Raw genomic sequence first — 16,288 nt, 5'->3', positions numbered from 1 at the left:
ATGTGATACATAATCCACATTTACATGTGACCCTCTCCTGATGTATGATCTTCTGTTTGGTACAAATGGTCACTTGTTTCTCTCTTCAGCTTCTGGATATCATAGAGAACACCGACTTAGGTGGGTTACAGAAGCAAAAATCTCAACAGACTAGACAAACAAAGCCGTCTTGTGAAATTTGACATTCTTCAACCTCTGTTGAAACTGTTGAAGGAGCACTGAATCAAGATTTTGGCAAAGCTAGCAAGCATTCAGTCAGAACTATACAAAGAAAGCTTACCACTTTTTGCCTTAACTGAGAAAACCTACTGCGAATGAGCAGTAAGTCTATGCCAATTTTTTTTATGCATATGGAGGTAAACATTTTCCAAGGAAGTGAGCAATATAGATGTTTGACTCTGCCAAACTAAAGTCAAGTAAATGTCTTCAATCTGGCACGAGAAGACAACAAAACAGTAATCCAGTAAAAACAAAAATATAAAAATGCTGACCTCCTGCATTTGCTTTTGGAAACACATTTAGGGTACAAATAATTTATAGATTTTCACATTTTGCAACAGCCTAAAATCTAAATGTATTTTATTTTCAACATATCTGATTTCTGAACTGGAGCTAGAACTATTCCACAGATCACGTCTCAGCGTTTTTACATGTTCAAACGTCCTATATTGATGTGTGGACCTGGTCGACGTACTTCAAGTTTAATATTGCATAAGAAGTATTTATTAACGTCTGGGAAATAAATACAGATTCTGAAAGCTGTTGCTGTACCTTCAGGTTTTTCAGAATAAAACTGAAAAAATAGATGCTGAAAGAAAACCTTGAAACTCCTTTAACCAGATGTGCCGACAGTGATGTTATTCCCAGCCTCATAGTCATCCTTGACTTAAGTTTCCACTGTGAAGCTATTTAAAGAAACAGAAGCAATACTGCAGGGAAAAAGAGGTTTTCCCACTGTGACCTACCAGGTGGGGGAGGTCAAAGGTTTTAAAATAAGGAAACCAGCAGGATGCATTTAATGCACGGTAATTCAAAAAGGGGAATCTTCAACAAAGAACAAAGCCATCTGTTACCTTATAGATTTATTCTGTTTTGCTTTTTCTCACATGTAAATTTCAAATTTAAAAAATCACACAAAGATCAAGTGAGCAAAAACAAAAATTAAGTATGATGATTTTTGTAGAAAACTAGACAAATGTAAATGTGATGTAAAGTGTTCGACCAAACCTCCAACCCCCAAAATTAAGGGGCAAATACTTTATCATCACACTCTAGGGAAGTACTAAGGTAAAGTTGTGTTAATTATTGAATGATCCAGTGTAGCACCAACCAGACATGACAATGATCATGTCATGTGTAAACGAAAACAGCTGGATGTTAGAAACATTTTGTGTTGATCTTCACGTCTTTGAAGGAATTTTACAACAAAATGTGACTTTCGACCTCACCCAAATCTGTGCAATCCCTTCACCATTCCTTCCTTTCTGTCGTCATGGTAGCAGCAGGACCTCTCTGGTATATAAGGTCCTCCCCTCCTGAATCGTGAGCTACAGCGACAAAGAGACTTCAGCCTTCTGCATTACTACAAAGTGTTGGGGAGATTAAACCCCTGAACAAAGGGACTTGGTAGACTTTTTCTTCACTTATATTTTTAACTTTGCACTGCATGACAAGAAGATGACAAATCTTTCAGCAGTTTTATTTTTTTTCATGACTGCACAGGTAAGAAATAAATTTACTTCTGCTGTTAACACTGTAAGTCTAACTAAAGTGTAAGTTTAGTCAACATCTTGTTTTTTGGTTGCATGTTATTTACAAGAGAAAAAGATATAAAATTACAGGAAATGCTCAGTCACCCTTGGTTATCTTGAATGACTCTGGGATCTTAAAACAAATCCATTCTGTCCTCCACTCAGACATTTGCAGTGATCAGGGCTCAGGTGTGTCCTCGGCGATGCCTGTGTCCTGCCGAGGTTCCAGTGTGTCTCTCTGGGGTGCCCCTGGTCCTGGATGACTGTGCCTGCTGTCTGGTTTGTGCAGGTCAAAAAGGCCAAGCATGCTCAGAGATGAAACCCTGTGACACAATTAAAGGGCTGCAGTGTGATTACTCAGTGGATGTTCACAAGAGAACTGGCATCTGTGCGGGTGAGTTAGCTGCACATAATCGTCATTAGCCATGCCGATCCTGGTGATTGCTGTTGGTTTATGAAAAATAATTTTAAAAATATTCTCTTGCTGTTTTGTCTCTTTCCTCCAGTCAGTGTAGGTAATGTGTGCATTTTGGAGGGTTTAGTCTATCAGCATGGCCAGATCTTCTTCCCAAGCTGTAAATACCAGTGTGTGTGCCAGAATGGTCAGATAGCCTGCATTCCTCGCTGCAACCTGGATGTTATGCTTCCTGGGCCCGATTGTCCAATCCCACGCAAGGTCCAGGTTCCTGGAGAATGCTGTGAGAAGTGGGTGTGTGAGCCCCAGACTGAAGCAAGTGCACTGGGTGGCTTTGCCATGGCCGGTGAGTGAGTGGATGACGTTCATATTTCAATGTTCTAAGACTAATGTAGAAGCAAAAAATAAGTGGAAAAAAATAGGAAACAGTGGAGAGTGAGAAAGAAGAATAAGTTAATTATGGTTCAATTAGTTTGGTAGAAGAAATGAGTTCTTGAGAAAATCAAATCTTCTCACAGGATATATTTTCCTCTACAGTAGGACAGATTAACACAATTTAACCTTCTATTTTCTTTTTTGCTCATTCAGCCTTTCGTCAAGAAGAAACTGTAGGTTTTGGAAGGTGGGACCCCAGGCTGAACTGCATTGAGCAGACCACAGAGTGGGGGGCCTGCTCTGAAACATGTGGCATGGGGGTCTCCACCAGGGTCACAAACAAGAACAACCGCTGTGAGATGGTGAAGCAGAGTCGGCTGTGTATGATTAGATCCTGTGAAGACCTGCAGGGACAATTGACTCAGGTTGCACTAATGGTAAGATTCATTCAGTAATTAATAAATTTAGCACATAATCCTTTAAGCTCCAGAGAAATATACATTATATACAATATAAAAACGGAAGGTCAATGTCAGGTTTGACACCTATTAAAGACAAGTTGAACAAACACAGAAAAGACAAGAGAGTTAGATTCTTTTGTACTCGCGAGGAGAACGAACAGAGATATGTTTACAGTTACAAATCTCCAACCGCTCTGAAACACATTTGTCCGCTCCTCTCTTTTTATTACTTTCAGAGTCCCTATCACAGAGAGCACTGCAACTCTAAAGGGGTGGGGACAGAACATTTAGTTGCAGTGCTAATGACAATCACTAACTAAACACATGTTATCTTGCATTAAAACACAGAGTAAAAAGAACAGGTCGTGTATCTTCAAGGCGATGATTCTTCAGCTATCTTAACAGTTCAAAGGAAAAAGAAGTCCTGCTGAGCAATGAACCCCGTGAGCACGGTTATCACTCTTCTCTTCAGGGAGGCCCTCTTGTGAAGACGGAGATAAAGTAGATCAAAAACATACAGAAACAGTCTTTATGTTGAAGGAAAAGAAGACAATTAAGGAACATCATATAAGTAACACTATTGTTATAAAGGAGACAACAAATATATGATAATATACATATTTCACCTAACAGTCAATGAAGGAGCCTTCTGATTAATCACGCCCTCCAATACCCAAAACTAATACATTTTAGCTAAATCAAGCACTATAACTCATGTTAGCATAATAGATAACATTTTCTATTAATAGCAAAAAGAAGTAACTTTTCTGTAGTTAGAATAGCAAAAAGAAAATAAAGTAACTTTTCTGTAGTTAGAATATTACATTATTACATTAGTATTTCTTCCTCCCCCAGCAGACAGGCAGATGCCAGAGGGTTGTGAGGAGCGACAAAGCTGTTCACCTTGAGCATAAGAACTGCACCAGTGTTCTGGCCTACAAGCCTCGCTACTGCGGCACCTGTACAGATGGACGCTGCTGCACCCCCCACCGAACCAAGACCACTCTGGTGAAGTTCCAGTGTTCCAACAACACAATCACCCGCAAGCCAGTCATGGCAATCCTAACCTGTGTCTGCCACACCCATTGCCCTAGAGACAATGCTGCATGGGAGCCATCGCTGCTCCTATACGGTGGCATGACAGGAAGATGAGTCCAGGTTGGAGCTAATGACAAAATAATTGCTGTATTGAGTCCTGAATATTAACATCCAGCACAATATTTAATGCTGCCAATAATATATATAAAAAAAGAAAAGAGAAAAAAGACCCAAACTATGGCAAAAGCAAACTTAGGGCTGCCAGACCAGCAGAGGTCTGGATAGACATCAAAGCTTGAGATTAATATTTAAGTTTATGATGAGCCTTCATTTAAAATCTCAACTGAGATTTATAATTAACTTGAAAATTAACTCAAGAAATTTGAAAATCATTTAACATTTTAAGGATATGGAATAACTGATGACTTTACTAGCTGTATAAACTGAATTCATAATCCATTAATTTCTGCTGAGGTTTTTGTTTCTTTTTATGCAGTATAACAGCAGATTAAATGGTTTATGATACAAATGTCCATGTATAATTGTGAGCACAACCAATGTATTTGGGCCTCATTCCCAGCCACACGTCACTAGATATATATATAATGTGAAATTAATCATTTGAGTTACAAGCAAAATAAACTCCACAGAATAGATTTTTTTCCATATACCAAAATAAACACCTAATAACTAAATAAACAAATTAAAATGCATATTACTAATGTTGTGGCAACTGGTGAGTCAGACTTAACTGGGCACCACAAATCAATTAACACTGTTTTGGTCTGTCAAAACAGTGATAAAATAGGGCATCTCAGGTCATTTTGAAGGAATATTCTGACCTAGAACACAAAGCGAATTACACATTTCTGTATCTCTGCAGGAGAGAGGTTTCTTTTTAAATGTATCTGAGTTGTATCCTGTGGACAAAAATAATCAGTATGAATTATTACTGAGTTCTATAGAAGCACTTAACCCGCCTGTTATGTTCGTTTCTGAAGTACAGCAATAATGTCCATGGGTCAATTTGACCCGGGGAGTGTTTAATCATGCAATAGTGTCAGAAACCAAAAGATTCCTCCAAAACATTTTTGTATCTGATTATTAACTCCAATACTAACCATTTCAATCAATATTTGTGCAATGATATTTTTTTATTTCTCACAAATAAAGGATAAATGACAACAACTTACTCATTTACTCATTTGGACATAAAAAAATGGAATTTACATTTTCTATGTCCACTGAAAAAAAAACCTAGACACAAAAAAACAAAAATTTTCTTTAAATTGATATTTTGCAATTTTTTTTATATTACACATTTTTTTTTCAATGGGTGATCTTTATAATTGAACTTGAGGCACGTATTCTGTTCTGGGTCAAACTGACCCACTGATTAAAATCAAGATAAATAAGTCATGTAGAGAGTATTTATGTTTTCATCCACTTCTGCTGAGTGTCTCTCAGTGTGGGTGGAGTTTGTCCATGGGAACAGAAAACGTTCCCGTCATAAGTTGTATGAACACCTGCTTTCTCGCAGTTTCCTAGTGAAGTAAAGAGAGTAGTGAGAAAGAGGGTTCGTGTGTGTGTGCGTGCGTATATAGGCGTGCGGTGGGGTGTGTTTGTGTGTGTGTGGTAAAATATGGTTCATAGCTGCAAGGAAATATATAGAATTGGAAACATTTTTATATTTTTTACCCTTGAACTTGATGTTGTACATAGCAAATTCTATAAAAAGTTGGATTATTATTATTTTCCATTGATTATACAATCAATATCAAACATCAGCTCTCAAAAGTACAAAAAATTTGAAATTTAAAAGCAGTCAAGCAATCAACAGAAACAGAAGATATAAAAAGTAACCAAGTTGACAATGTAAATCTAACATATGGTTTGTTTCTTATTGGTTGCCTAAGTAAATAATCTGATGACAGAGAACATGCAAAGTGGCCCAGTTGATTCATATCTGTTTTAGTCTGCCCCTATTAGAAGGGAATGTAAAATCCAAATAGATGTCATTGTTATAATAAAAAAACGAAGACACCAGTGTGAAATGTCTAAGTGACCTGAAATGCTCTCAGCTCTTTTTCTTAAGCTTTGCAATGATGTTACAAAGTCAGGTTGGCTGCGGATAAAGAATGGGAAGATGCTTTCATGGATTCCACAGCCGGTAAATCGATGAAGCAAGATTTTATTGTCTGGATCAAATAAGAGCACCAGTCCATTGCTATAATCTATCAACAACATTAGTCTTTCAGTGTTCCTCTGAACTTGAAATCTCAATATGCAATGACGATCCCAGTTTGCATCCTGGGATCGCGTCCCAGCGATCCTTACAAAATCTGACTCTCTAATTGCTACTAGATCCCACCCAACCATTCCACTGACTTCAAACCCATGCATCTCTTTTACCATTGAGAAATCTTTATTTTGAGAGTCAAATGGATTAAAGTGGCTTGGGATATTTCTGTGGTATGGTAAACAATTACCATCTGTTGTTTGATTAGCCTTCACTTTCTCTGCTCGCCCACTTTTGCCTTTCTTTTTACTTTGTGCCTTTCCTTTGTTTTTTGTTTGTCCAATATTCTCTTTCCTCCTCCAGATGTGAGATCTTTGGTCTATATATGCTTCATTCAAACTGACTGTGTCATGATCGCTATGTTCTGTGCACAAGGCACAAAGACTAATGTGATCATTCAAGCAGAAGAACTCCACAATCCGGTTGTGTTCCCTGCATATTTTCTCCTCCAGGTTGGAAACAGGATTTGAGAGTTTGTGTCTTCGAAGGGCAGTCACTCTCAGGTGAGGTTCTAAATGTGTTTCACAAAAAGAGGCTAAGCACACCAAGCACGTTTTTGAGGCTCTGAGTTTGTTTGCTGTGCAAACATCACATGACACCTCCCAGGGTTTTAACAAGGAAGTAGCATCGGCTGTGGGATGATGTTTCTTGAAGTTGTCCACGACCTCCCTGAATGTGGTGTTGACAGACAGTTTGAGGTCCTTGTCAAACTTGTTGTTGCACAGAGGACACTGGCATTCCCGTTTGCCTGCCCAGTGCCTGGTCAGACAGGCCTTGCAGAAGGTGTGTCCACATGGAGTAGAGACAGGATCAGTGAAAATGTCCAGACAGATGGAGCACTGAAACTGGTCCTCAGACAGGAAATCACAGGATGTGGCCATATCTACAGGACAGATTTTTTACAGTTTAGACCACCGAGGCAACATTGATGATCATATAAACTACAACATGTCATAAAAAATATTCACACCTTTGACCTTTTCAAATTGTGTTATGTTATGGCTACCAACGATAATGCATTTTTCTGGGATTTTAGTACTATTATCATGTTGTTAGTATATTATTTTGTAGTCGATCAACACAATGTAGCAGATGTTTCAGAAGTGAGAAGAAATTGGTACATGGTTTTGAAATTTCTTTACTGATAAAAATCTGAAAAGTTCAGCCAGATCTACCTTGATACCCCTAATTAAAACCATCTGCATCTAAAAGTCTCTTTATTTGTAAAATATAATCCAACAGTTTTTTTATTTTATTATTGCATTGTTGCGTTTGTTCTGTGGTTTCAAAGGTCTATTAGTAACACTACTGAAAAAATCCTTTTGAAGACATTAAAAACAGGTTTAGATTGGTGGAACTGTAGAGTTCCTCAATTTAAGTGAAAAAAATCTCTTAGCAGGACAGACGCAATCCACCAGTCTAGTTTTTATTAAAAAAAGTGGCAAAAGGAAGTGCAGTTAGCAATTTGCCACAAGCCATGTTGGGGGCGGAGTAAAAATTCAGAAGAAGGTGCTCTTATTAGTAGGAGACAAACACTGCAATTTGCTATGCGTGAAAAACTCCAAGAACTCATCCCAAAAACATGGTGGTGGCATCATCACAACGTGGGATAATAAAAACCAAAATATCACTTCCATTTAACTTCAAAATTGTGCACATCTTTTTGTTGGTCATTCATGTAATTTCGAAATAAAGTGCATTGAAGTTTCTGACTCCATGAAAAATGTGATAAAGCTCATGTGGTATGAATATTTTTGCAAGGCACTGCATGTACATAATAACATCTGTTTTTATTGAGGTCCATTTTACACAGCTTAAATGAAAAAAGGCTTTAAAATTATGTCTATAAATATTTATGAGGTGGTCAGATAAAAATTCTTTTGTTAAATTAAAAAAATGTATAATTAAAGAGAACTGCACAGTGAACATGATTTGATCATCCAATTCTTCTAAAGTAAGCATAATAGTTCAAACATATCTGCAACAGACATTAATAGTGACCATATGCTGTCACCTACTGGCGAGAAGAGGTATTTGGTGTTGACGGAAATCCAAAAGTAGGACGGATTAACTGCAGAACATGGAGGAATGCAGTTCACGGAAGTAGCAATATATTTTAGTTTATCTTCGGATAAGTACAATAACAAATAGTAGATCAACACACTATACTTCACGACTGTGTGCAGCACCAGTTCTCAATAGAAGCGACCGAATTTCTGCAGAATTCTGTTTCTCTAGCATGCAAACACACTGACAAATATTTTCCAAACTAAAGTGAATATATGCAACAGCACATCTCATAACCCTATTAAACTAAACAGGGTCCTGTTAGATTTCACTTTAATTTGCTCAATATGCCCTCAAACTGTTAAAAACAAAGGTGCTCTATGCAGGAAATACATTCTGTAAACAAACCCAAAGTGGCACACTTTTTAGTTTGCAATGGAAGTATTACTTTGTGGATTTAACTTGCATATCGCATGCAACTAAATGCTGTTTTGACGTACCTTTGACTAAATCATAAACAAAGAATGCAAAATTAAAAAAACAACACAAACTTAACCTTCTCATGAGGTGAAGCTGAGATCCTCTGTCTCTGAGTACAAACTGACTAGTGTTTACCAGTGGCAAGAATGTTGGCCACTTTTACTTTCCCTTTTCTGTAAATGTTGCAAATGGGCTCCTCCCATGTTGACACGTTTTACTCATCCACTGTAAGAATGGATTAGTAACAGCTGTATAACAAACAACAGCATAAAATAAAACTGGATATAAACAAAATTTGTAGCATATAAACTGGTGATCATTAAAGTTGAATCAGTTTTAAAGTAGAGGGTATATTTATATAAATTTACTTGAGAGACTGTAGGCTGTTGTTTGATATTGATAAAACTAAAGCAAATTTATCTCATCAAAATTGAAAGAATTTCAGAAACCAACAGATATGTGACAGTGACAGAAGAAAAAAGAGTCACTGTGGGAAAGACAAAGATAGAAAGAGGAAATAATGTGTATAGAGGAAGTTGAAACAAAATATTTAATATTTTATCAAATCGCTAAAGGAAATCAAAAACAGAAGAGGAAAGTTTAAGCAGTCCTTCTCACACATGTTTCATTTCTATTCAAATGTGTTCCTCACTTTTAATCATCCCATCGAGTCAGTTTTCCAACCAGAAATCCTGCCTCCATGTGTTTTTGTACAACCTCTCTGCACCTGCTTCCTGCTGCTATGAAAACAAACATTGAGCTCCAAATGCTGAGCTCACTAAGGATTAAAGCAACTTTCATTGCCAATTTTTAATTATACTCACCTTTTATAGGACTCCACTTTATTTCTTTACTTTTTAGATAATTACCACAACAAAGAATTCACCATTATCTGATTGCTCATTTCCACTTGAAAGTAAAACAAAATCATCTACAGCTCTTGTAAACCTCATTAAACCAAAAGGTTTGTAATATTATTTTCTATCTTAATTAATTCATACTTTGGCACAGTTCAGATTTAATGAACCAATCCAGATCACAAAAATGGGACGGAAAATTGCTTAAATCTAAAAAAAACCCCCAAAAACATATGTGGTATCCCTTTATTCCAAGTACTTTAATTTATTATTTTTCTTATTGTAAGCATCTTTGAGGATGACTACAAATCATATAATACAAATGTGATCTTTCTGTAAGGGCTTCGAGAATACAGCTATAGTTAAAAGAAAATTAGTTGAAGTCTTTATTCAAATTTGTCACAAGAAATGTAAGGGGCACAGGAAACATGTGCAAAAAGGTGCTCTGTTCAGATTGGGAAAAATGTTGACCTTTATTTAACCTACGTTCCAAACAATAGGTGGGGCAGAAAAACAACAGTACTCTCTCTTGAACACAACATTCTCAATGAGAAGCATGGTGTCAGCAGCATCATGCTGTGGATCCATGTTACTTTAGATTGAACAGGGAAGGCAGCCAGAGTGAGAAGATGGACTCTGCAAAATACAGAACAACTCTGACGGAGCTTGAGATTAGGAGATATTATTGAAGACTGTTGAATATAAATGCCTTAGATTGTGTATTAGCAACATTTGAAAACTATACATAATTTTGTTTCATCTCATTCATTATTCTTCGTGTGTAAATTAAGTTTGTGGTTGTATTAATCACCAAAGGCTATAATTGTAGATTCGCCAGTAGATGTCGCTGTCACATTGTTTTAACATTTGCGTAACAACGCAAACTTTTCATCGACTACTTAAAAAGATTTTCCAAAGATGGATGCAAGCTTCTGGTTGACACTTTGAGTTTGAAAATAAAGTAAAACTAAATATTTCGTCACCCAAAGTGTTCATGAGGAAGTGATTGCAGCAATTATAGAGGAATCATCTTCGTTTTCCTCTCTGTAAAATTGACCAGACTCTCGCTGTATTTGTTTGCATCCTTGTTCTCTCTGGACCTTTTTGCTCTAAGCCTTTTTGTAAATACTAAGACCTTAGACCAACAAGGTTCACATGCTTCCAGCAGCCTCAAGGATCACAAATATTACATATAGTCACTTAATAATAGGGAAATTGGTCCTTGTGATAAATATTAAGAAACTGACAACTTTTACACATTTGAACTGCTTGATTAAATGTAGCACACCTTTTTGTCTGTTTTGATTCGTGAAAATTTAAAGGAAAACCCGCAGTTTTCTTTTCTCTTTTCCCCTTTATTTTTTTGCATTCATGTACGCAGGTGAGCGATTTTTTGATGTGTCTCACCAGGTCCTCAAAAGTTGGATAGTGGATAGAGAAAAAGGTGGTGGGGGTTGTTGTTGTTTTAAATAATAAAGCTTACAAAAAAAAAAAAAGATTTTCGCACGTCCAATTTATTTAATTATGATTCAATTAGTTGATTGTGTTATGGTGTAGTCTATCACCATTTGTTTTTCAGTATGAGGCTGACACATTCTTTGCACTTACACTTGAACTGCTTGGTAATTGGGTGCGTGTCAGTTCAGTGCGGTTAGTTTGTATGTTTAGAAATGCGTTGACGGCGGAGCGCCGGAGAAACTCCACCCTGCAGCTTTAGGATCTTCGGGCAGGCGGAGCGGTGGGCAGCCCGAGCAGAGTGGAGCTCTGGCTGGATGCGCGGCGTGCGCGACAAGTCCCGCGGAAAACTAAACAGGGACCAAAGTCCAGCCTGAACTCGACTTTCTGTGTGTGAGACAGTGAGTGAGGGAGTGTGAGAGGACGCGCTGGGAACTTATTCACATGTGATTTTTTTTCTCCTCACAGAAATGCTCCAAAGATGGCGGTGGTAACAGCCGGAGCAGGAGTCTCGAGTGGCTCCAGGGCACATAAAAGTGGATTTATAGAGGTTTTGGTGCGGGAGAACTGGCATAAAGTTTTGGCCAGCTTGAGCGAGGAGGCGCTCACGTTGAGCTGCGAGGACTGCGGCGTCAACGACGGCGTCAGCTCCAACGGGGTTACCAACGGGTCTTACCTGGACAACAGCAACGCCAACTCCAACAACGGCCCCCAAGCCGTGCGCACCGCATTCACGGACCTCCCGGAGCGAGTGCCCGAAGCGATCGCCAACAGAAAGCGGTGCGTCAAGGTGATCAAGCAGGAAATCGGAGGACTCGGGATAAGCATTAAAGGAGGGAAGGAGAACAAAATGCCCATACTCATCAGCAAGATATTCAAGGGGCTTGCAGCGGACCAGACCCAGTCTCTGTATGTAGGAGACGCCATCCTCTCCGTGAACGGAATGAACCTGCGGGACGCAACGCACGACGAGGCTGTGCAGGCGCTGAAACGAGCAGGAAAGGAGGTGACACTGGAAGGTAAGAGAGGGGATCACTGGTTCTGGGGGCAAAGGACCATTACAAGTTTCTCGCATCTTACATGTGAATCTTAATAACTTAGAATATCATTGCAAAGTTAATTTGCATCAGTGATTCAATTCAAAAAGCAAAACTCCCACAGACTTGGTACACAAAGTGATGCATTTCAATTGTTTCAGCTAATAAAAGCTACAAATTCAGTGTTTCATAAAATTGAAAGATTTTTGACACAAATGTTACTTTCTACACAATCATGTGGAATAATGCTGAATTGACAGAAGAGCATTATCAACAATCTCCTCAAGGAAGGCAAGCCACACAAGGCTATGGGTATGGAAGCTGGTTTTTCACAGAGTACTGCAAAGAAAATTGAGTGGAAGAAAAAAAAGTTTGGCAAAAGCAACTGTGACAGTCGCAGCCATTGAAAAGTTTTGGACAGAATCACAAAATGCTGACTGCAGCTGGAGTTGGTCCTTCAACATCCGACACACTGTAACTGGAATGTTACTGTTGCTTTGCTTGTGTTAAGCCACTCCTGAACCAGATACCACTGTTGGATTTATTTAATTATTTATTTTGCAGTGGAGGAAAAAAGATGGCCTAAAGCCTTTTTGTTTTTCAATTATAGTAAGCGTTGCATGCATTTATCAAATCCAGTTAGAAGAAACAGTTGGAGATGAAACCAAATCCATGTTGCTTTAGGTCCAAGGGGAAGTTCCCACAATCAGTGATGATTTGGGGAGCACTGTCATCTGCTGGCTTTGGTGCAATACCTTTTATCCTGAAGCCAGGACAGCGAGAGCTTACTTTACTTTAGCTCACTTCCTGCTTCCGCTTACTGACAAACTTTATGTAAATGCTGACTTCATTTTCCTGTAGGACTTGACACCTGGCCACGCTGTAAAAAGTACCAATATCTGCTCCAGTGGATGCAGTCATAGAGCTTTATTGACCACCTGATCTAAATCCTGGAGAGAATCTATGGAGTATCGTCAAGAGGAGCTTAAGGCTGTTATTTGAGCAAACAGACATTGAACACCTCAGCAGAGCTGCAGACTGATTGCCTCCATGCCAGTTGCATTGATGTTGTAATTTACGCAAAGGGAAACCAAGGAGTGAATTCATCTGTTGTGCAGTGGAAACACATTCTTTTCAATCGGCTCACGTTTGTTTTTAAAAAATAAACTTCTGTTTCAACTATATGGAAAAAGGTTAACTTTCTTTAGCTGTGAGGTATAATTCTCAGAATTAACAGCAACAGGGTTTAGAATGAACCTATAATATATGAGTTTCACTTTTTGAAGTGAAGTCGTGAAATACATTAAGATTTAAATTACACTATAATTTATTGAGATGCTCCTGTTCATTGTCACTCCTCATAAGAATACATTAGTCCACATGTGTGAGCACACAATTTGCAGCTTTTCGGTTGGACTTCATTGTTAGTCAGTGCTTCAGTAGATCCTGCAGGGTTTTTTTTCTTGTTAGCAGCTTTACTCAGCAGTTAAATTATTCACCACATAGTCCATGTTGTGCATGAGAGTATGAAACTAAAGGATAAAGTTCAACTTTTTCCCACAATAGTGGCTTAATTTTTATTTCACGTTAGGGAGGCCACTAATTGATCGCCTTTTGTTGTAAGGAACAATTGAGATTTTTATAGACACAGATCTCATGTAGCTGTTTATGTCAGAGGCACATCATGTTTATCAGATATATCATATCTTGAAGATCTGCCTGCAAATACAGATTTCTGCAGATTCTGTTTTCTCTTAATGCATTCAGCGTAACAACACGCGTTTTTGCGGGAGAATTTTTGTCAGATGAAACATCTCCACCTTTGCTCTCTGTGATCACACCACTTAACTCTCGAAAGTGGTCACATATTTCATGGCATGAGCTGCCGTATGTAAACTCCCTTGATGACTACTAACAAACAGACCTGCACTCCGTCTCTGAGCTTTTTGTTCCTGTTTCAGGGAAGACAAAATGCCTTACTCTCGCATGCAAACAAGGCGATGATCCTGACCATGGGGACCCATTGGTTACAATGTAGAGGGAGAAGCTGGTCCCATATGAGAAGTATTCCAGATATTAGAGAGAAGGAGGAGAGGAGGAGAAAGTGGGAGGGCAAAAAGCTGAAATGCGATTTAATAGGGAAGGTACTGAGAGGGGTCAAGGGTTCGTATATAGATGAGGCAGAGACTGTGTTTTTAGGTAAATGCAATTTTCTAAAGATAGATGATTTGCATATAGAAATGAACAGATCTGAGCCCATTAGATGTGAGAATTGTGCTGAGCTTGCGTTGTATCAGGTACAAACTGACTTTTGACGTCAGCATGAGGAGGTCTGTGATATTCTGTGCCAAAAAATGAGTGATATTTCCTCACTGCTTCCTGAGCAAGAAGCACAGTGTAACATTTGAGAGAGAGGCAGATTGTATCACATGAGGAAAGAGATCAAGGGAACACATCCGATAGATGGTAGAGGAAAGTACCTGTCCCTTGGGCACTGTGTGTGCTGCCATTGCTCTGTGCGTTCCTGCTGTGTATCTTTGTGTATCAACAAATGCATGTTTGTGTAGCTTACTGAAGGAATAACCAGTGTTTCTGGAAATACGAAGGTGCAAAACGTCGTTATATAAATTCCTCTTTTATAGGTAGTATCCACCTTCAATTTGAGTGTCTTGGATTCCATAAAATACTTTTTTTTTTCATCACAAATATATATTAAATTTAACTAAAATACTTTCTCAAAAAAAAAAAACCGTCAGGTTTTTTTTAGGTTGATCTTGAGGAAATTCAGATTAATGATATATGTTCTTCTGTCTTCTGTGATATTAATAGGACACAAAGGCCCTTGTTTCTACAGGTTCCAACAATATAATTACAATCCAGCTGCCAGAAGGAAAGAAAACGACATTTTTTTACTGCTGTAACCAATCGGAACATGTTGAGTTTCCTTAATTCTCTGGAACTTTAACTAGAACTGATGGGGTTGGTCAGATGTGACTAAGATTCATCTTTTTTTCAAACACTGCAGGTGGGTTTGTTATGGCACGAAGGTTTGATTTTATGTCTACTGTTAGATTCAAGGAAGGATGGATGAGGCTGTGGAAATGTTTATCTGTTAGTTGCTGTGCGAACAGCAGCATCACAAAATGTTGGAAATACTAAAACATTTCAAATTATGTATCTGGTAGTCTCTGCAAGAAAACTGAAAATGAGTTGCTATTGGGTTTTTCAACAAGATAATAATTCAAAGCATACAGCCAGATCAATCATTCACCAAACACACAAAATCCACTTTTTTCCCACTGCCTGCTCAGTGTGATTTTGATCCTACATGTTGTAGAAAAGCAGTGGGATGAGCTGAAAAGAAGGGTTGTTTGTGCCATGTCAGGTTATGATGTTGCAATAAAAGATTAGTTGTTCCGAAGGCTTTTTGACCATTTTTCCATAGCTGTCAATGAATGAATGAACACTATATACTATATACACTATAACACTATATAGACCTGTTGTAAAACTTTAACGTCAAAGAGAGGGAGCGAGACTGCACAGACACAGGCAGATAATTTTGACTCTATAGTCTAAATCGGTGCTCCAACTACACAACCAAGTTTGTAAAAGGTCCCATTTGCAATTATGTGTTATATGGATCATGAGTCACTGTTTGTAACCTGAGTTCAACTACCTGACCTATGTGCAAATGATTGTGGCACTTATGTCACAGTATCTGCGGTCAGCTCAGCAAAAACAACATTACATCTATTAGGTTTACAGAGGTTTCAATAACATCAGAAAAACATTCAGACACAAAGAATAATCAACACCATCATTTACACAAAAATTTTAAAAATGTCTAACCTACAACCAAAAAGTATCCCAACTGCTGCTACAAAATATGTCATATTGATTATTAAGGTTTGCAAACTTAAACAAGGACAAGGAAACTTTCCCCTTGTGCTTAGGGGGAAACTGTATAATTGTGCTTTCAGGCAGCTGACCAGCAGTGAGCAGCAATAAGTGGGAGCTGCATCACTGTGTTACCCTGCACCTTTATATAATCTCCCAAAACTCATATTACTTGTTCAGTTCCTGACATCTTTGATGGAAACTTTTATTGTA

At 38.2% G+C, this 16,288-nt stretch overlaps 3 protein-coding genes across 3 annotated transcripts in view; 2 read left to right on the top strand and 1 right to left on the bottom strand.

Moving 5' to 3' along the window:
• The first annotated feature begins 1,710 nt into the window (after positions 1 to 1,710).
• LOC114142244 (CCN family member 3) lies at positions 1,711 to 4,683 on the top strand. The gene is made up of 5 exons (XM_028013394.1): positions 1,711 to 1,722; positions 1,917 to 2,145; positions 2,258 to 2,512; positions 2,755 to 2,992; positions 3,869 to 4,683. Exons 1-5 carry the CDS (start codon positions 1,711 to 1,713, stop codon positions 4,152 to 4,154), a joined length of 1,020 nt encoding a protein of 339 aa, XP_027869195.1. The 3' UTR covers positions 4,155 to 4,683.
• A 1,025-nt stretch (positions 4,684 to 5,708) lies between these two features.
• LOC114138471 (E3 ubiquitin-protein ligase TRIM47-like) lies at positions 5,709 to 9,017 on the bottom strand. Its single transcript, XM_028007759.1, has 3 exons — positions 8,903 to 9,017; positions 5,853 to 7,222; positions 5,709 to 5,816 (listed from the first exon to the last, which is right to left on the bottom strand). The coding sequence occupies exon 2, from the start codon at positions 7,218 to 7,220 to the stop codon at positions 6,012 to 6,014; it is 1,209 nt and encodes a 402-aa protein (XP_027863560.1). The 5' UTR covers positions 7,221 to 7,222; positions 8,903 to 9,017; the 3' UTR covers positions 5,709 to 5,816; positions 5,853 to 6,011.
• A 2,316-nt stretch (positions 9,018 to 11,333) lies between these two features.
• The window catches only part of sntb1 (syntrophin, basic 1), a 41,052-nt gene continuing 36,097 nt past the window's right edge, over positions 11,334 to 16,288 (top strand). The window contains exon 1 of the mRNA XM_028013057.1: positions 11,334 to 12,157. Coding sequence (XP_027868858.1) covers positions 11,620 to 12,157 — 538 coding nt within the window. The 5' untranslated portion in view covers positions 11,334 to 11,619. The remainder of the gene's footprint in view (positions 12,158 to 16,288) is intronic.

This window comes from Xiphophorus couchianus, chromosome 3 (genome assembly GCF_001444195.1).
Source record: "Xiphophorus couchianus chromosome 3, X_couchianus-1.0, whole genome shotgun sequence".
Classification (NCBI taxonomy): Eukaryota; Metazoa; Chordata; class Actinopteri; order Cyprinodontiformes; family Poeciliidae; genus Xiphophorus; species Xiphophorus couchianus.
Note: the sequence above shows the minus strand (reverse complement) of the source record. Positions and strands in the feature narration are given on the sequence as shown.

What these genes read in the sequence shown, in the direction of transcription:
- LOC114142244 (XM_028013394.1), top strand. An exon ending in GAGAACTGGCATCTGTGCGG is followed by an intron (nt 2,146 to 2,257) that starts GTGAGTTAGCTG and finishes TCTTTCCTCCAG; the next exon opens with TCAGTGTAGGTAATGTGTGC. An exon ending in GGGTGGCTTTGCCATGGCCG is followed by an intron (nt 2,513 to 2,754) that starts GTGAGTGAGTGG and finishes TTGCTCATTCAG; the next exon opens with CCTTTCGTCAAGAAGAAACT.
- LOC114138471 (XM_028007759.1), bottom strand. Translation starts at nt 7,220, where the DNA reads ATGGCCACATCCTGTGATTTCCTGTCTGAGGACCAGTTTCAGTGCTCC.